The 20,367-nt window shown below is 37.7% G+C and overlaps 1 protein-coding gene across 5 annotated transcripts in view; it reads left to right on the top strand.

Moving 5' to 3' along the window:
* Positions 1-20,367, top strand: part of SRPK2 (SRSF protein kinase 2) — a 129,599-nt gene that overhangs the window by 96,566 nt on the left and 12,666 nt on the right. For all 5 annotated transcript variants that reach the window (XM_036400258.2, XM_036400261.2, XM_036400256.2 and 2 more), the window contains 7 exons: positions 4,111-4,217; positions 4,586-4,751; positions 6,830-6,855; positions 8,286-8,532; positions 9,458-9,946; positions 13,683-13,783; positions 13,876-13,983. In XM_036400258.2, coding sequence (XP_036256151.1) covers positions 4,111-4,217; positions 4,586-4,751; positions 6,830-6,855; positions 8,286-8,532; positions 9,458-9,946; positions 13,683-13,783; positions 13,876-13,983 — 1,244 coding nt within the window. The remainder of the gene's footprint in view (positions 1-4,110; positions 4,218-4,585; positions 4,752-6,829; positions 6,856-8,285; positions 8,533-9,457; positions 9,947-13,682; positions 13,784-13,875; positions 13,984-20,367) is intronic.

Here is a 20,367-nt window from a genome sequence, read left to right as displayed (position 1 = left end):
GTCAGGTGTTCTCAGTTACAAACTGATGTCTAATCTTGTTTTCTTTTGCCCATTTTTATTTGTTTTCATCTGAGTGCAGTACAGTTGAAGAATAATTATTTTTAGAAGCCAAGAATTTTGATTTATTGTTTTATTGTAAAACAGTAATACAAAATAAGGAGTACAGTAATGCATTTATAGCTATACATAGAAGTATCTCTTATCTCTTTATCAGAGCAATTTCCCAATAATGTTCTTAAATTCTTGATAAGATTCACATGTATACCACTGTATTAAAGGTGAGGGCTGTTTCTAGGTGTGAAGAGTAAATTTTGTTCGGAATAATACTTTGAAATAATATCCAAACTTATATCTTATTGCAATATAGCACTTACACTGAGAAGGCTGAAAGAGACCATGTACCAGTGAAAAATAAGGAGTCAGGTAGCTTTGTATTGGCAGATTAAAACTGGACAGCTGATGTTGATTTATTCTATTTCAGTTTTGCCTTCACGTTGAAAACTGGCGATACAGAAATTTTTATGTAGAAGGCAGATGTTCCTGCCTTACTGAAAAGTACATTTTCCAGAAAAGTACCAGTATACAGGAGGGACTGATACTGGACTCAAATTTAAATTGCATCTGGAAGTCTCTCAAAGTCCTGACTGCCAGCAAAAATGATACCAAGTATCTTACGAGTTTTCCTGAGAACAGCTTGTGCATCCTGAGTTATTTGAGCAGTGATTGGTTGCATTATTTCATCAGCTCCTTTTTAAGTTCTAGGGAAAATAATCTTTGGTGTAGGTTCTCTTAGGATGGAGCAGGTAATTGATTTTAATGTTTTGGTGCTGTTTACTTTTTAAAATGCTATATTGGTGCTAGGTTATGTCACTGAGTTGCACAGGTTGAGAGAAATAGAGTAATTTGAGATCTTTTCCATGCTCTGCTGTTTCCAGCTTCCTTTGGGCAAGTCACTAAATTGCTTGACTATAAAATAAAACCACATATGTTTCATAGAGGCTTGATTATTGGTTATGGAATGCATTCAAAAGCTAAAACAAGACAGAAGAGAGGTGGGTGAATCCTTTGGATGGCTAATACCACAAAATGTCATGGAGCTTCCAAGCAGGGAAAATTGTCAAGAACCATGTAGAACAGAGCTGGGATTGTGCAGAGCCATTGGCCTGCACTGTGTGACTGCAAACTCTCTCTCTCCTAGGAGCTGGAGTAAGTGCTTATATACAGAGGAATTTTAATAATGTGTTATCCTGCACTAGGCTGACAATTTTTTACCTACTTGTTTATTTTGCAAAGATTGCAATTACGACTTTTTCATGACATTACAGAATTCATGATCTTGGGCACTTTGGTGTTTTCATTAAGTGTGAATTATTATGTTTGTTTGCAGTGGACATTTAATAAATAAATATAATAAATGCTCCTTTCAGTGTAGCATTTTTTAAATGAAAGGTTCAGATAATCCTGTAATGGAGCAAGTGTTTTGAGAGACAAATGGAAAAAATAAAGAAGGAAACATTCCCACACAATCAGACATTATGTCTGATTATATGAATGATTGTAATAAATGTATCTCCAAAGAATATAGATTATTAATTGTCATAGTGTCTAAATGGTGCCAGTACAGAAGCAACTGAGATGCATCCTAGAGTCTTCTGTGCTGGTACTAGAGCTTAACTAGCCTTTATCCTTTGTCATATTTCTAAACACTTGAGTAATGTGTATTTATAGATAGATAGATAGTTACAGGTAGGATTTGAGTCAAGAAAGAACAGCTCCCAGTACTTGTCACAGCTAACCCTGTCAGCTGATTAATGTTAAATTTACTCTCACTTTTTCTGCTGTGCTTGGTTTCCTCCTGTGAGCCATCCCCTGTGCTGCTTTGAAGAGAATTGCACAAGAAGCATGTCTCCTAGGTGGGCTTCAGGGGTATTTTTTTGCTGCAGGAGTTTTTGGACCTTATCACCAGTCATGTTATTGGTGCTGTAGGAGGATCCTGGGACTTGCAAGGCTGGTTTCCTAGTAGTTAATGCAGACCTTTTCCCAAACTCCTTGTTCTGGATGGTCTGGCTTAAGTTAATGTTTTTCAGATCAGGATAGTAAATCAGACAGCAGGCACATTTCTGCATACCTGCTCCCAACACTGAGCCTGCTCTGTATCTTTTCTCCATTCCAGTTGTCTCTCCAGTATGGAGTGTCCCTTGAGTTTGTCCAAGTCCTCCCTGCAGAATGTTGCAATCTCTTTTTTTTTTCAGGTAGACATCACTTTCTGATGACCTTCCCTCTTTCTGCCTGCCTCTGCCATTCCTCTTACATCTTCCTTCTTGGTGCTCTCCCTTGCCTCTCAACTGTTTACTTCCCTACATCCTTTCTCTTCTGGTTACTGGCAATGCTTAACGTTTCTGTAAGTGCAAGGAATGTCAGGAATGTGCATTGGAGAGTGCAGCAGCATGGTCTGAAGGACTGTGGGCGGGTGTCCTATATTTCATTTCTGAATGTAGCAGTGTCCTTTTTGCAATCTGTGCTGCTGTAGCTTTGCAGCTTGACTGTGTGGGCTCGGTTAATAAGCCCTGCAGAGCTCATGCTCTCTGCTCATCCTTTATGATGGCTGTGTGCTCTACTAGTGGCTTGTGTTCATTGTGGGGTGAAGTAACCAAGACTGTTTCCTCTTCTGAATGGGACAGAGTTCTGAGTACACCCAGTTGATGTGAGTGGGAAAGGACTGTTCAGTGTCTCCTCTAATACAGGAATTCAGGAATGTGAAATGAGATTAGCAGTTGGCAACAGCTCTGTTACACAGTTCTTCACACTGTGCTTTGACCAGTCTGGAGAACTTTTACTGCTGGTGTAACTTCAGTATAGAGGATGCAGATGTTAAAACTTGAGTTACCTTTATGTATATAGGTAGGTACTTGAGAAGAATGTGTGAGATAAACTGACAGACAAGGTAAGTCTCATTTTACCACAAGACAGTGACTCTTAAGATAATTGCCAAGACTCTAGTTAATAAAACTTAGAGAAGTTAGGTAAGATTGCTAAGAGTGTAGAAGTGGTCCTCTGTATGAATGGTCTCTGACATAGTCTAATTCATCGAGATTTTCCTGCAATCTCCATCAATTAATTTTTGGTTATTTGTATTGCATTGTTCTTGGCAAGGTTATAGCATCATGTAGTTAAGATTTTAACATTTTTTCTGATTTCCAGGTACATTAAGGTCATTCCCAGCTCATGTTTGAGGATTAATTGGATGTAGTGTAATTGTATAACTTGCCAGAATGTTGTGATGACAAAACTTTAAATTAGCTTCAGTATTTGAAGATTTTCTCAATAGAAAGATAACCTACCCAGGCATGTGGGTGTAGAATCTCTTAACTTAGAAAGCCCTTGAAGCAGAAATCACAGGAAGTTCCTACGTCATGTTTTTTCCTAATAATCTCCCCTGATAATTGACTGTTTGCCTCTGTCAGGATCCAGTAGTAAATGCTGTGTCTAATTAAATATTTTGGCATTGTGTTTTTTGCATGTTGTTTCTGAGTTCTGCATTTCTTTGTTTGAGAGTTCTTTGGTGATTGCCATTATTCTCTGCAGTTAAAACTGTAGGCTTTAAGAGATCCATTCTCATACTATATTAGTATTTGTTGTCAAGTGACTATTCAGCTTAATAAAAAATGGTTATTATGGTTCATTTTCTACAGCACGGTTGCTGCACACTTCTCTTATTAAAACCTTCTATTAATATAATTTAAAATTTATTAAAAAATAGAGATCATAGGCCAAATCAGTACTTTCAGCTGTCTCAGAGAAAAGAAAAATGAGTTAGTTGCTTTTTACAATTACTTTCTTAATTATTGACCCTAATGCTGCTGTTAACATGTTGAAGTAACGACAAGATTTGTGTAATTAAAATGTTTTATTTTAATTCACTCTGCAGTTGGACACTGGTTCTGTATGGGTTTATATGTAATCGAAACAAGGTAACAAAGCATTTACCATGCTCATTTTAGGGGGAAACATATTTCCTCTAAAGGGGATGACTACTCCTTTAGCCAGAACACAGGCAAACTTAATCTCATGAACAAGTTTATTTGGAAGTTACCCTTAATTAAATTACAGATGTTTGCATGGTCTTTGAAGTACTTGGGCATCATCTTCTAAAATGGATAATCAAGTCAAATTATCAAGGCCTTCCCATCCGTTGTGTTAAAAGCATAATTCGACAGGTAAGTTTGGTTAATACTATAATCAGGTTTTTCCTCAATTGTTAACAGTTTGAAGGTTTGAATTACAATATTTGAACTGAACTCTTACTACTATCTGAGATAATTTTATTTTAATCTCAGTGGGATGAGATTGCACTGGTGTTACTGTGCATCAGACAATTTTGCTTCAAAAGCTTCTGTAGTTCTATGCTGCAGTGGAAAATTATCTGTTTATGCTACTACTTGGTAATGTATTTTTTCCAATTTCTGGGTACTTTTGAACACTGGGATAAAATCGGGCTTGTTTTAATATGCAGCTGAAAGCTGAGTTTCTTAATGAATTTAGATGCAGTTTCAAGCAGATTTTTTAAAATTCCCTTTGTGATTAGGTACTTCAGGGTCTAGATTACCTGCACAGCAAGTGCAAGATCATCCACACGGATATAAAGCCCGAGAACATCCTGATGTGTGTGGACGACGCCTACGTGCGCAGGATGGCAGCTGAGGCCACCGAGTGGCAGAAGGCTGGGGCTCCTCCCCCCTCTGGCTCAGCAGGTATGAACAGCATATTAAAATGCAATGTGGGAAACTACCATCAGTATAGTATTGCTAGCAGTATTTTGTACAGTGAGAATTCACATTTTAAATGATTGCATGTGAAAAATGCGTGTCTGTTTAATTCTTGTCCCTGCTCTGGAAGCTGTCAGAGTAATGATTTTGTGCTGGTTTTGCATGTTCTTGTTTTCAGGGTCCCCAGAAACAGAAAAATATTTATTGGTGTAAACTTACTCCCCTCCCATCCCACAAGCGTTAATACCTGGGTTTTAGTCACACTGGAAGCTTACATCTCTAATACTAACAACAGTTACTAATCTTACCTAAACTATGTCTAGTTTCTAAATTCACCAGCATCCTTGTGAAATCATCTGCCTTTTTGTCTGTTGTAACTTACTTTTAAGAATCAATGAAAAGTTTACATTCATAATTTTTCACCCTTAAAAATTGAATTTATTGTACCTAACTGAACTCGTGACAAGCCCATTTTCCTAGCAGTGTAAAATGTTTTATGTTAAGCTTGCCAAGAGTTTTGATAGGAACTGTACCTTATGTTTATCTAGGAGTAGCCAAGATAAAGAAGTTCACAGCAATAAGCAAAGACAAACAAGGAGGAAGTGTGGCTTTTCTAGTGATTTTTTTTTTTTTAGTACTATGTACTATATATTTTTAGTACTGTGGTTGCTACTAATTTGCCAATTGAGCATATCAGCTACAGGCAGTGGGAAAGTAATTCCCTTTGTAATATTGTCAGAAAATATATCACAGATTAAAATCTGTGAGGTATGCTAAAAATACTTTTTATATTGGGAGCAAATACAGTGATCAGGATCCATTTCACTGGAATAGCATTATATATTTTTAGATGAAAAGTTGTATAAATGGTGAACGTATTGTATTGTATTTGACATAATGTGTAATCACATTATAGCTAGAGATTTTGTTATTTATGTGGGAAATCACTTGATTTTATTCATGCAGCCTTTATATTGCTTCCTGACATTAAAATGAGTATTATTTTAAGGAAGGGCATTCTTATCACACTTGGTTCTTAGCAAATTGTAATTAAATGTATGGCTTTAGACACGGGAGCTGAGCATTGTGTATCCTTTACAGCATTGCAAGAATAGGTTGTGTATAATTTCCCTTTTTATAACAATGTTAGTGCTCAGGTTTAAGAATCTTTTTGAAAACCTTGCCCTTTCAGGGCTATTCAAGCAGGTTTTTCCCTGAGCTTAGCAGCAGGATCTGAACGTATAAAACAACTCTATATTTTTTTTGGCATTCCTTAATTACCATAGGCCTGTGTGTCTGAAGAAGTTTGTGAGAGGTTCTCCCCCGTTCAGTTCCTCTTGCTTCACTTTGCTTCTGTCTCCCATATTTGGTTATTTCTGTTGGTTTTGATCACAGGGGGAGGTTTAATGTGGCTTGTGGTGCTCTGTGAGTGTGCCAGTCAGCACTGCAATCCCATCAGAGCCAGTCACTGATGGGATCCTGCTCAGAGCTGCTGGAAGAGGCCCATGCTGGAGCTGCTTTTTCTGTGATATGCTGTGGTTTTTGCCTTAGGCAGTTCTTCATGCCTCCAGCCCTAGCAATCAAACTGCCTTGTTGCAGAGTAAGACACATGAGTATTTGGCTTTTCTGTTGGGTACAACACAGTAGTTGTATCTTTGCTAATATTCCCTGAACTGTTTAAACCAGTCTATACCTGCTCTGCCAGCTGATGACATACATTTAATCTGTGGCAGCTCTGCAGTCATTCCATGATTTCTATCCACTCTTAATGGTTCAGCCTTTTTTTTTTTTTAAATTTCATGAGCTCTCTGCTAAGCACAGCACAGTGAACACAGATAGCTGCTAGCTCCTTCTGATCCCAGATGCTCTAATGGAGACATCAAATGATTTCAGGCAGCATGTACTTGTAAAGAGTAAAAAATCTGGCTAACAAAGTAAATTTAACACTGCCTTATTTAGTTAAGAATATTTTAAAGTTATTTCTACTTGTTTTTGCTTTTATAAAGTTGTTTTTGAAAAAGAAAACCTTTATTTTATTTACAATTTATTTTTTGTCTTTTTAGTGAGTACAGCTCCACAACAAAAGCCTGTAAGTATTGTTACATAATACAATTTAACTGCCTTATTTTCTGTGTTTCTCTGGCTATTAATATGTATTAGACTGTTAGTAGCCTCAACCCTTTTTTAAGAGCTTCCTTTGAATAAAGCTTTTATCTTTCAAAGAACATTTTTCTTTTCATGTCTGTGGCCTTACCAGTTTTAAGCACAGTATTTCTGTGATGGAAATTCTCACAGACATACAGTTCTATAGCTATGTCAAACTAAGTTAAGCACTGCTGTTTTCTTCTCTTGAGGAGTAACCCATTTGTCCAAATCCTGACAAAAATGGGAGAATGCACTAAAGATTGTGCATTTCAGATATCTTAAGGGCATAAAGGCCGTAATCATCAAGGCCTGAAAGTTGAGGCAGTTTTCTGAGGTTTGAAAGATCTCTTTGCCATATGCATGTAGGAAATCACCAATGGTAATACAGCTGTTCAGAAATATCTGTGGCCAAAGCTGCTTTCTGTGTGTACAGAACATGTATAATTTCAGTGAGTATACAACAGGGATGAAATTTATTAGGGTTGTGAAATTTAATGTCTTGTTTAGATGATCCCATGGCTTTTTATGAAAATAACAGGATTAACAGATAAGCCTTTGAGGAAATGCTTTTCTCTTTTCCTTGTACTTTATTTTTTGATTATATGAGGATTTCTTACTGTGATATTTAAACAATGAATGAAAAATGGATAGATTTCATTTATCAGTAGAAATAGAAGCCATAATTCTGTTAAAATGCATTCATTTTTCATTTCCTTGTTGTTGTACCTGAGTTTTTCAATCCTTATGTTATATAAAATGAGAAACTTCATAATGGCCATCTGCTGTTTGTAATTCATATGTTTTAGGCCAGAAGGGAGTAATAAAGATGCTTTCCTTTCACAAGAAAATAGCTGAAAAAAACCCAGGTTTTATTAGAATTCACTGTTTTCAGTCTCTTTAGTTTTCTTGTGTCTTTTTGCTCAGAATACTTTTGCTGGTTATTAACTGCATTATACAGAGAGAGAAATAAGGTATTGAATTTATATGTAAACAGCTAATATGATACCTGATTATTTTCCACATACCGTATCATCTGTTAATCTGGATTGAAGTTTAAGATTATTGTGTTTATCAAGGTTATGGGATCATAAGAATTTTATTATGACATCTTAGATGTATAAATGTATTTTGCTCTTGTATCTAATAATGACCATGTGAAAACATGATTAACTGTGTAAAGTTTTGGTGGATTTTTGCCTCATACAGTCCTGTATCATTCTTGATTTGAAGTAAACTGTAAAAAGTAATATAATTACTAAGTTAGTTGCCATCTAGTATTTTCAAAAAAATGGTAATGAAACTGTAAATTAGTTTGATGTGAGATGCCTTGGAAATGCATAATTACTTTTTCTTTCTTTGGTATTAATATTTCAGGTTGGAAAAATATCCAAAAACAAAAAGAAAAAACTGAAGAAAAAGCAGAAGAGGCAAGCTGAGCTGCTAGAAAAACGCTTGCAGGAAATAGAAGAACTAGAGCGGGAAGCTGAAAGGAAAAAAATAGAAGAAAATGTAACCTCAGCTGTACCATCAAATGAACAAGAGGATGAGTACCACCCAGAGGTGAAACTAAAAACAGCTGATATAGAAGAGGTAGTAGATGAAGAACCTGGAAATGATGATGGTTAGTATCACTTGATTTTATTGTCCCTGAGTTTAGTGTTTCAGAGCAGAAAGTGTAACTGTGCAGTGTTGTATCTGGTGCAGTGAAAAAAATCTCCAATCATTAAGTTCATTTTCTCCTGTAGGTAAAATTGTAACTACAGTACCTAAAAAGGTAAAGAAAAATCAAACTTGCTGCAGAAGTGAAGAAAGACATCAATATCAGTGTATAGCCATAAACAATTCAAAAAAGCACATAGAAAATTCAGCAGAACAGTCACCATGCCACATTGAGTGGAATAACTGAGTATCCTGGTGAAGTAGAAGAAGAAGAAGATGCATTTTTCTATATTATTATTGTTGTAGTTGGAGTCATCATTGCTTTACCTTTTTCTTCTTACAGTGTTTATTGTAATGATCTATCAGGTAACAAAGATTGCAACTTCTTCACTAAAATTTTTTATATGTCTTGTTAAAATAATCGTTATGGTCCAGCTCCATTCTGGCTTCCCTGATTTTCTTGTCAGCTCTTCAGTCCTGATAAAGATGTAACTACTGAGACTGTAGTTCAGTTTGGTTTGTTGTAGTTCTGCTCTTACAGAGAGTTTTCTTTCTTCTGTGATGACTCCATTGACATAGGTTGAATTGTAGATTTTTAAAAGTTTGCTTTCAAGGCCAGGTTCATCTTCCCTTCATAACATTATTCTCTTCTGGATTGGTTCCTCCTGAGCCACTTCCCATTTTTTATTTTTCCAACAGTCTTACTAGTCCATCCTTTTACCTTTAATTTAGATTTGAAGCTTTGCATATTTCAGTGATAGTCAGTGTTTCCTTGTGTGATATGTCAGAAGTCAGGTAGTTACTGAAGAGTTAAAAATGATGAATGCCTAATTTTAGTCCGGTTTGTTGATGTGTGATGTAATGTGTTGCTTACCAAAATTTTTCAGGTGAAGCAGAAGATCAGGATGAAAAAGAAGACACAGAGAAGGAAAACACTGAAAAAGATGATGATGTTGAGCAGGAACTTGTCAACACTGACTCTACAGACCCTAAGTGGATAGAATCCCCCAAAACAAACGGCCATATTGTGAACGGGCCATTCCTATTGGAACAACAGATTGAAGATGAGGAAGAAGAAGAGGAAGAATGTCCAAATCAAGAGGAGTATAATCTTGATGATCCAAATGCAAAAAGTGATTACTCTTATAGCAGCTCCTATGAACAGTTTAATGGTGAATTGCCAAATGGACGTCATAAAATTCCAGAGTCCCAATTCTCGGAATTTTCAGCGTCGGTGTTCTCTGGGGCTCTGGAGTCTGTAGCCTGTGGTTCTGCTGTGTCTGAAGGATCAACTGTAACTGAAAGGGAGGAGAGCAGCCCATCTCATGACAGGAGCAGAACAGTTTCAGCTTCCAGCACTGGGGATTTGCCAAAAAGTAAGTGTTCCTCTTAATGGCTTTTGTCTAGTAGCATGGGTGTGTATTGTATTAAATAAAAGAGACAGGTAAATGGAATACAAAGGCAGTTGTTAGGTTAAGAAAAAATTTTTAAGTAAATTGGATGGTTTTTCTTGCAGAACTATGATTTATGGTTATTTTCCACTCTAGAACTTGCTTTTAAGGCTCATTAGATAAATAAGTTATTGTAGAATAAACAGTTGCATTGACAAGTCAGTCTACACGTGAAAGAGAAAAGGAAATCTATAGTTGCAAATAAACATCATTCCTGTAGTTTCAAGGTAGAAGATGAGCATGAGATCATGTAACCTGATGTCCTTTGATAACAAGTCACTAATACACCATCTTTTAAACCCAGTAACCTTTATTGTTGGCTTAAAATGTATTTTTCAATAAGAAAAATACCTTTTCTTAAATGGACAAATGAAATTATAATCTAGTGTGATTGAAGAGTGTTCCACTGCTTGGTACTCTGCATTGTTTTAGAAGAATTGTAGCAAGTTTGAGCTTGTCTGGCTGCAGCTTCTGTTACTTCTTGTCACATCTTTTCTCAGTGATATTGAAAAATTCTGTATTATGCTGTGTTTTCATTCATTAATTGTTCTTTCTGTGTCAAACAGTTCCTGTTTTAACCTTTTATTAATACTCAGCAGGGCATGTTGCCAACCCTCAACTCATTATGGTGTTTCTATATTCAGCATGGGTTTGGACATTTAAATTCTGGCCATCAGTCCAGAACTTTTGCCTGTAAATCCATTTAAAGACATGGAAGGTGAAATCTTGGTGTCATTGCAAAGAGCTGGATTTTTTGCCATTGAATTAGATAGCTTCAGGGTATTACACATAGATCTTATTTATAGTGCCAGTGGTTAAATTATAAATATATGGGTTTCAGCTTTAATAAAGAAAATACTGAGAGTCTAAATCTGTGAGCAGATAGAAGAAAATGGGAGCTTAGGGAGAAGATCACCAAGCCTGCTGTCAGCATTGTCACAGATGAATTGGAGCTGCATTGAAAAATGCAGTCAGGTGTATTTCTTGGTTTAAGACTTTAGAAGAGCAATTCACACAGGTTATTACAGGGTCTGACAGGTAAGGTAAGAAATATGAAATAAAATACAGCTCAGTAGAACTGCATTTCTGGAAGATCCAGGCAAATAAGACTTTAGTCCATCTCCTTACACTCTCAAGTCCCTGAAACAGTACAGAGGAGGTTCCTAGATGTCTGGTAGTTTCTTTTGTTCTGCCTGCTGTATATAGGCAGAAAGACTCCACTGCTGTTTTCTTGGGGTGGTATGTAAGATCCTCATGCCATCAGAGATTAAAGCTGCCTCTGTCCTCATGGAAACAGCTTACCTCCATAGCTGGAGAAAAATCCTACTGTGTTCCTCCTCCATGTTATCCCATCAGTTCTCACACCTTTCTTGCAAAGGAAGAAGACAGACAGTAAATTCAGTGATAGTTGGCTTTTTTGAAGAAAGGGGAAAAGCTGAATATTAGAGATATTAATGGCATCTGTAATAACATTGAGTATAACAGTAATAAAATGGATGAAGGTGTTTAGAAAGACGCATACAGGAGTTAGAGGCTATTTAATATTTTTAAATGGTGCTACATAATCTTTCATCATATCTTTATTCTCCTTTTATTGTACTGAAGTAGAGTTTTATTTGTTCTCTTTCTCTAGGCATTGCTATGCATCGTTAAGTGGCATGGTCTCATTTTTTTGGGGTTCTTGCTTTATTTGGTGCACAAACCAATTTGTGTTTAGTGGATGAGCAGATTTTTATTTTCTCAAGTTTTCACTGCATGACCAAATGCCCTGAAGATAGATTTGTAATTTCCTCACGACTCTCCTCCTCCTCTTTCCAGTGTTTGAATATTTGCTAAGTACATTGTCATGCTGAGATTGTGAGAATTAAGGTGATATTTCTTAGTTTTTATGGAACTAGGACACAGAAGTGTTCACTAATTTTGTGCAAAGGTTAAACTTATTTGGATGCTTTTTTGTGAGTACTTTCTGGAAAATACACTTACTCTGACTTCACTTTTCAGTTGTAAATGATCTGTGTTTGTCAAATACAGAATCCGAGACAGGATTTAAGCATCACAAGTTTTTGGAAAAACACAAAAGTGTAGGCACTTCCCTATTGCCTGCTCAGGTCTTCTTAGGAAAAGGTTGAAGAAAGCTGTTGCATAATGCCATATTCAGATGTCTTAGTCATGGGGCTTTTTTCCTCTCTTCATTTAACTTTATTTACTGCAGTCCTTCAACAACACGTGTGGGAAGGATTTATCCAGGATTATATTTTTTTTTTTCTTTTTTTTTTTTTTTTTTGCAAAGACTACTGAACTGAGAAAGGTCCTGTTATTTCTTCAGTAATGCATGTGATTGTGTTAAAAAAAATTGCACTGTACTATGCAGCATGTTTTTAAGGGAAGACTTTAGTATTAAGCTTACGAGTCTTAGTAGTTCCTATCTTTTGAGTGTTTTACTTCTCTCCTTCTGTTGATGCTTTTCATAAACTTGAGTCTTGGACTCCATTCCAGCTTTTTTAGAGGGCTGTTTGTTGAGGTCACTGCCCCCTCTGCCTTTTGCTATTTCCTCCTGTATTTTCATTCCCTCTCTCCTCTGGTGGACCCTGCCACTTTTCTGGTTGGCTAAAATTCAGTGCTCTGATGACCCATTCAGGCTTCCTGTGCCAGCAGTTGAAGATCTCCATCTGATCTCAGTCACTCCTAATAATTCTCCATTAGACATCCAGTATTTCTGGTCCTTGTCCCAAGTCTGGTGTGTTTTCCCCTGCCAAGGCTTTCACCAGTTTATCAGGTCACTGCAGCCACAAGTGCTGTTTGGATCTAGTACCTCTTTCTAATCTTACCTTCAGTTTCCAATTTACACCTTGTAGCTTTGGGACAAGGAAATAGAAACCCAGTCCTGTGTTTCTCTGTGATTTGTGATACCTGCTTCTGTCTTCTGCCTTCAAGTCATCTGCTTTCTTCCCAGTTTAGGAACTAGCAGGTGGAATTTCAAAACAGAGAAAAGCAGCACCTCTACTGGTGGTGTTAAGGTTTCATTGTCCCAAGAGCCTCTAAAGATTGCAAGATTAATCAAAGTTCTGCCTTTTTAGTCTGGATCATAATTGATGCAAATAGGACCTTCAGAGGACTTTGAATGCTGAATTCTTTGTGAAAAGCATGACAGCCCCCTAGGCTCTCAAATTAGCCAGATTTTGGTGAGTCTTTTACCCCTTGGGATAGGTTTACCAAAAAAAAGGGAAGAATTCAGCCAGATTTTATTTATTGTAGCCAGGCATGGAACTGCAGGATTTATTTTCTCAACCAAACTGTTCCAAGAACATATCTTTCATGTGTGTAGTGGGTGAGTTCTTGGAGTCTGAGTTTTCACATTTTCTGTCTGAATCTGTTCCTGGAAACATACACTGGTTTTTCTTAGAAGTTCCTCTGGTTATTGTAGTAATAGTCATTTGGCAGCTAAAAAATGCAGAAAATTTGCACTTGAAATGTAGAAGGATATTTAGAAATCAGGGGAAGAAATCCTATTTATGTTGCTTTAATTTCTTGTAACATTCAGCAAATTATTTTCATGTATTCAGTGTATGACAACACTGAACAAAGTGTCAAGGCAAAAGTGCTTAGAGATAATGAATAGTGGGCTTAACATTCTAACTATTCTGCATTTTGCTTGTGTTAGCAAAAACTCGTGCTGCTGACTTACTGGTGAATCCACTGGACCCAAGAAATGCAGATAAAATTAGAGTTAAAATTGCTGACCTGGGGAATGCCTGCTGGGTGGTAAGTGTAACTACAACATTTTAGCTGTTCACTATTTAGAACAGGTCTTTTTATAGTCCTTTTTTCCATTAATGTGATTCTTTCTATTTTAGCACAAACACTTCACAGAAGACATCCAGACAAGACAGTACAGATCCATAGAGGTTTTAATAGGAGCAGGTTACAGTACACCTGCTGATATCTGGAGTACAGCATGTATGGTAAGAACAATGCAATGTGTATTTTACAAGAGTAAAGCTCCTAAAACAATTGTTTATTTAGTGAGGTAACCTGATGGGGATGTTTTTGATGTTTTGACACAAATATATTATCATAAATGATGCTGTATCAGATAGCTGCTGATGATTTCTTCCCTTTCTTTCAATTTTTCAAACCTCCTTAATCAAAAGGAAATATTTTGGAGAGCACATCTGATTTTCATGTGATGCATTTTAAACTTGTAGCCGGAAACATGCAAGTTTAGAGAAAAAATATATGTCTATTCTGAATGACAAAATGTAACTGACAAAGTGCAACTGTTTGTTTCATTCCAGTCTTAGAACCTGGGCTACTGCTAGCTGTGATTGCATTCCCTTTTCTTGTGTGAAGTAGTAAAATAGGGAAATACTTTAAATTGGTGCCAAATGCAGTGAAAACATGGATTGGATTAGGCTTGGCTCTAAACTTTCAAGAGAAGGAATTCAGTTTATTGGTGTAAAATATGTGGTAACATTCTGTGGAATTAGTTTTAACACAACTGGAATTACAGCTTTTTAAGAGTCTTTATAGAACAGAAAAAGTGAAAACTCATGCAGCTTTCTGAAACACCCTAATAACTCTTTGAGGATGAACAAGCTGCATGCATCTCCTCATTTAAGATAGTATGTACATCCAAAAAAAAGTAGAGATACCTTTGCCTATTTTAAAAGTGAAAACTTAATAAAATCTTTATATTTTACAAATACATGTCTGATAAGAGTAAGTGTGTGACGAGGAGGAGGAGAAGACTCAAATACTAGACACAGTTTGCATGTGTGGGTGATGAGAAGAATTGCACAGCTCGGAGGGAGAGGAGGAGGAGGATTGAAAGGAACATAGAATCCTACAGATATTATAAGTTCAGCAAGCCATGTGTTGGAAGTAGCTAACCCATAAGTGAAATTAAAGTATGTCTGCTCTGGAGTTTAATACTAGCTTTTTCTTTAGTACACAGCAAACCCATCCATTTCCAAAATTACTCTTCTATTTGGGGACAAAATGGAGTTTTTCTATTACATTGAAAACAAAGCTTATAAAATATTCCACAATTTGTTCTTTAATTCCTTAAGTTATTCTTCTCTTAACTAACTACAAAATCATTATAGAGACTTTTTTCTTTTACCTAGTATTTTGTGAACCTCAGTTGAACTTGATAACCTTTTATTGTATTGGATGCCCTGTATTCATCTTTATGTTGTACTTATCACTGCTAATTTTATAGTCTTACATAGTCTTTTAGTCTTGTAGCTAAAGACATAAAGGAGTCTGAGGTCTACCTAGAACTGTATTTAAAGATAGTTGGGTATTAAATAGCAATATCACATCTAAGGAATATAATATTCTTGCAATACTTGGGGTTGCCCAGCCTATTACAGCTTCTCCTCCATGTTATATAAGTATTCCTGCTTTCTTCAAACTCAGGGAAAGAAAAAGGCCTAAATCATCACTGCCACTGGAGGTACCTTAGCTCAGATTCACAATTATGTATGAAATTTCATTATTTTAAAGAGAAAAATGTACTTCTGCTTTTTTGTTATGTAAGCCTTGCAGATAGTAAAGCATTTGAGGCAGAAGTGCTGTAATTCTGTCTTCTGTCACAGTCTTTAGGTTTTTGCCCTTAAGAAATGCAGTAGACATTTTAGAACATTACAGCACTTACACACAATTGTTGAATACAATTGTCATCATGGTATAGTTGTGTAAAAAATAGAGAGCAGCCTCTCAAGCTCGTAGAAAAATTCATCATTTCAAAAAACCTAGAATCTGTTTGCATTGCTGTGTGGCTGAGAAAATGGGTCAGAGCATTGGGGATGCTGATCCTCTATCAGATGGAACACAGCTCTGAGGTAGGGATTGCCTTGGAGGCCTTAATACCTCTTTCTGCAGAGGACTTGTAATAGAGATTAACAGCCAGGAAAGCATTCCCGATGTGGAACTGCAAACTCCCAAATTTATTTAGGCTGTCTTTGGAAATTATGATGTGAACCTCTCCAATCCCTAAGGCAGTCAAGGACTGTGAAGTGCCGAAGTGTTTTAATGCCTCTAGTTGCTTTCTCAAGTTTGGTTTCCTTGTTGTACCTGGATTTGATTCAGAAAATGCCCTTCTAGATTATCTTGCTCTTGTTTCATATTTAATTCACTCTGTTCCATGTTTACTGTGTTTGCAAAGGGATTGTCTGCTGGAGCAGGTGGTGTTTATTTTCAGCCAAAATACAGCTTAGATACCCTGTTAGCCTTGATGTCCAGGACTCCCAAAGGAGAGCAGAGGCAACTTTGCTTGTGCAAGTCCTGAGTCGTTAAGGACATTTTGGAAGCACTGCTGTGCAAAATGACTGGTCCAGCAGTATTTCCATTACTTTTCCATGCATCCATACTTTACCTAATGTGACAGCACCAAGCACACATGAACACTGCTTAGCTGGCAAAGTAGAGGATTTTCTCCATGTATTTTGTCTCCACTACTGTGTCAGATATTCTAGCTCACATCTCCATTTAAAAAATGGCAAAAAAAGGCCTTTCTTGGAACTTAGTGTTTGTAGGGTTTCTGTGTCACAGATTTGTGTGCATATAAAACTCAAAAATCTTGTGTCCTGGATTATATGAAGGATGACTTGTAATGCTTGGTACCAGGATTCACCTGGGGTCTTAACTTGGTCTTGTGCTTTATAGATCTCCATTTGAGCCTAAAGTTTCCACTGCATTTTGCTTGCTAATGAAATAATCTTGCTCACTGAAGGCAGCACTGACCACGAGTAGCCCAGCTGCTGCTTCTTGTATGGGCTTGTATTTATGGCATGAAGTGTGTTAAGCACAGAAGATTGGTTTTTATCTCAGCAGCAGTAGAATGTCTTTTTCCATCATACTTTTTGCCAGTGCATTTTACACAGTCTTTAATAGTAAGGATGAAGATGAGGTTTTTAAACAAGGCCTCTCATAAACAGGCCCTGAGCATGCAAAGCATCTGTGTTCCTGTGTGCACAGCAACCTCCAGAATATCCCCTTATGAATCTCTGGAGCATGGTACATTGTGTCTGAATGGAGAGCATTCCTTACCTGGCCTCACTTAGTTTGGGATGGCTTTGTCTAGCCAGGAGTGTGATGGTTTTGATGCAGCTTCCAGGAAGGAAAAGTCCTGATTTATTTGTATTGACTTTAGTATGGGACTAGCCAGTTTCTAATCAGGATTGTGATTGTGCTGGGAGTGTTTGTAATCAGAGCCATGTAAGGGCTCTACCCTAACAGCAAAAGAGGGCAAAATAACTTAGTGCTAATAGTCTTGCAGTGCTGTTTCTTGGTGTTATGTCAGTGAATAAGTAGCATTGTAAGCCAGCAGCCTGTGAGCTGAATCTTCTAATTTTAGAGTTTGGCATGGCCCAGTTTTTGTGCCCCAAACTTCTTTTAATCATCCTTTCAGGTTTAAAGGATGAGTGTAAATATCCTCAGACCAGTACCAATTCTCTGCTCAGGTGATCTGAGTTGCAGAGTTGCCCAGAAAAAAACGAAGGAAGGAAGGGAAGAAAGAGGATGATGCATATCTTTGGAGGCTTATATCAGTGCAGTGCATGCATGAAGTGCTGTGGAAGAGGTTGGATGTCAGTGGGCTTTTCCAGACCTCAGTGGAGTTGTTTGCTTGCTCAGTGCTTGGCAAAGAATTCTACAAAGTGTAACTTAACATTTTTTTCTCTAGACTTTGGTGATCTTGGTTAGAATGATTGTTGCTGTAATTTGCTGGACCCACATAAGTTTGGTTAAGGAAATTGTACAGTGCCCTTTTATTTTTCTTTTAACATTGTGGCCTGTTTATGTGGAATACTCAGCTGCTCTCATGGAGAGCTACACACTGGGAATCTCTCCACATTTACTAAATTCTAGAAGATGTTCCCTTCCTGTACTAAGCCCTAATTAAATTCTGCCAGCAGGGACATGCATCTCTCATTTTCACCCAGAAAAGGGAATAGATTTGGAGGCAGCAGTACCTTTGACAGGATTGAAAACATTCTTGATGATTTAGTTGTATTGGTTTGAATTTCCACATTACCAGTATTGAGCAGGTTGCTTTCTTTAGAGCAGCAGCTGAACAGACTCTGAGTGATTTAGCATTTCCTAAATCCCAGAAAACACAGAACACAGGACTCCACTGCTGCTGCCAAGAAATCCTGGCAAGATAAGGGAGCTATACTGGCAGACGGCATCCTTTTGTATTGCTTCTGGAAATGACTGCAAGCACCATGATTCCACTGCTTTTCCTGGTTCCAGTCTCCTTGGATTGGGGACAGGAAAAGCACCTGAAGTGATGAATCTCATCCTCTGACTTGTTCATTGCATTTGGTTTGAGCTGCTGGGAAGAGGTGACTGTGTCACAGGCTGGGACATTAACAAGGCTTTTGAAGTTTTTAACGCTTTTCTGAGGTGTCTTTTGTGGAGGGTTGTGATTCCTGCAATATCCTCTCTTTGTAATAAGACCTAGCAAACAGATGACAGCCAGAGATCAGCAGGAAGTCAGAGAAGGTGAAAATTATACTTGGTATTTTATCTACCCAAAGAGAAGACAGATGATAAAAGAAAACACTGTGAGGTGTGATGGAAAGGGGACAGACAAAGAGCTTTCAAAACAAAGGACGTGCTACTACAAGGCAGGCAAGTTTACAGCACTGTGGGTTTATTTGTGGGCATTTCTGTTCATGTGAGAGAACTCAGAGGAACAGAATGGAGAATGAACAGGATATCCTGAGTTAGGTTAAAATTAAACCTACATGTTAGTGCTTGTGGGTGCCTTGCAGGCTTGTGCCCCCAGTTTATTTCTTTGTGTGCTGTTCTCCAATGTAGAGTGGAGAGGGAACTGTCCTTAACTACTCTTCACTGCTGTAAGCAGGGAAAAAATGATCATGTCTCCATGGGATCATGAGTATCATCATGTCAGTATGTGTGAGTGGCACATACCAAAGGTGTGATGACAAGCCTCAGTCTGCACAGAAGCAGTATTTTGAGGAAAAATTGAAAATCAGAGATGTGGTTTCGAGGGGAGCAGAAGCTGAAGTTGCTATGCACGTATTTTTCAGTAGGCAGATACAGTACAGAATGCTGTTATTACTCGCTGTACACCCTTTCTGAGGGTGGTGGGTGGACAACCTGAAACACTCAAAAGAAAATGATTTCCCAGAGGAGCTGACTTTCCAAAACAGCCACTCAGTATGCATGATTCCAAGATCAGAGTACAGCAAATAAAGTGATCCTGTTTCCTTTGCAAGCATCCCATGCAAGTCTCTGGTTTGTATATTTGGCCTTTCTTACCAAGCACTAACCATGCAAAATGCTTTTCATACCCTTCCCCCTGCCTGGCTCTTCAGGGGGAGATGTCCATGGGAGGACAAGCTGTTAGCTGGTGTGTGAATCTCAGAAAACTTTCTGATCTTCTTTCCATGCTCCCACTGTGGAACAGTGTTCTTAAAACCAAGCCTGTTTTTAAAGCAGTTACAGTCTTCACATTCACATCTCTTCATTTCAGCTGGGTAGGAGAAGCTCTGGCCAAGAGCTGCATCTCATCTGTCAAAATAATAATTCTGGCCTATAGCTTGTTGTTCTTTTTCAGCTGGGGCTTCAATTCAGGCAGGCTGATGCAGTCCAAGTGAATTGTTTTTCCAGTCCTCTCCCAGAGAGCTTTCCCTAGGCATGCATCCATTTTTCAATCACCAGATTGAGTGCACAGCTGTCACACAGTGAAAATGTAGCTATTTCCAATTGTGTGTTTAGATATGGGTCCATTATGTGGTGATGCCACCAGTTCTGTGCTGTGCTAGGTTCACACACAATCGTGTGGCAGGAAAGAAATAGAGCCTCTTCAGAGCCTATAAAACAGCAGTGTAACCATTTCTGTGAAAGGTTCACCATCTGCAGATGGAGAAAAGCAGTCTAGACTGGTTTTCTGTGAGAACCTTAGGAAAGTGGTAAGTAGAAATTGCCAGAACACCCAGTAAAGATGGATGGTTGCCTTGGGCTTCTGTGCCATATGTTGAGTGTGATGTATCTAATTTTTTTTCTCCATATAATAAGCGAAATGCTGACTTGTCTTGAGGTAAATGTCAACATTAAGTAAAAAAATCATGGTATTTTAATGTTGGAGCTTCTGTCAAGAAGCTTGTTTTTAGAAGTTATTACTTTCAAAGGGAAAGTAAGTAAATATAGTTAGTCTGTGTTTGTAGCATCATGGAAATTATAGACAAATCTAGGTTTAAAGTGATCCCTGGTATCTGCCTCCTTCTTGAACAAGGATTGTTCTCAAAGGTAGATGAGGTCACTCAGAGCCATGTCCAGTTGAGGGGTACATACCCCAGGATGTACCTGTAACA

This window comes from Molothrus ater, chromosome 5 (genome assembly GCF_012460135.2).
Source record: "Molothrus ater isolate BHLD 08-10-18 breed brown headed cowbird chromosome 5, BPBGC_Mater_1.1, whole genome shotgun sequence".
NCBI lineage: Eukaryota > Metazoa > Chordata > Aves > Passeriformes > Icteridae > Molothrus > Molothrus ater.
The sequence above is the reverse complement of the archived record's forward strand: the minus strand, read 5'-3'. Positions and strand labels throughout refer to the sequence as shown.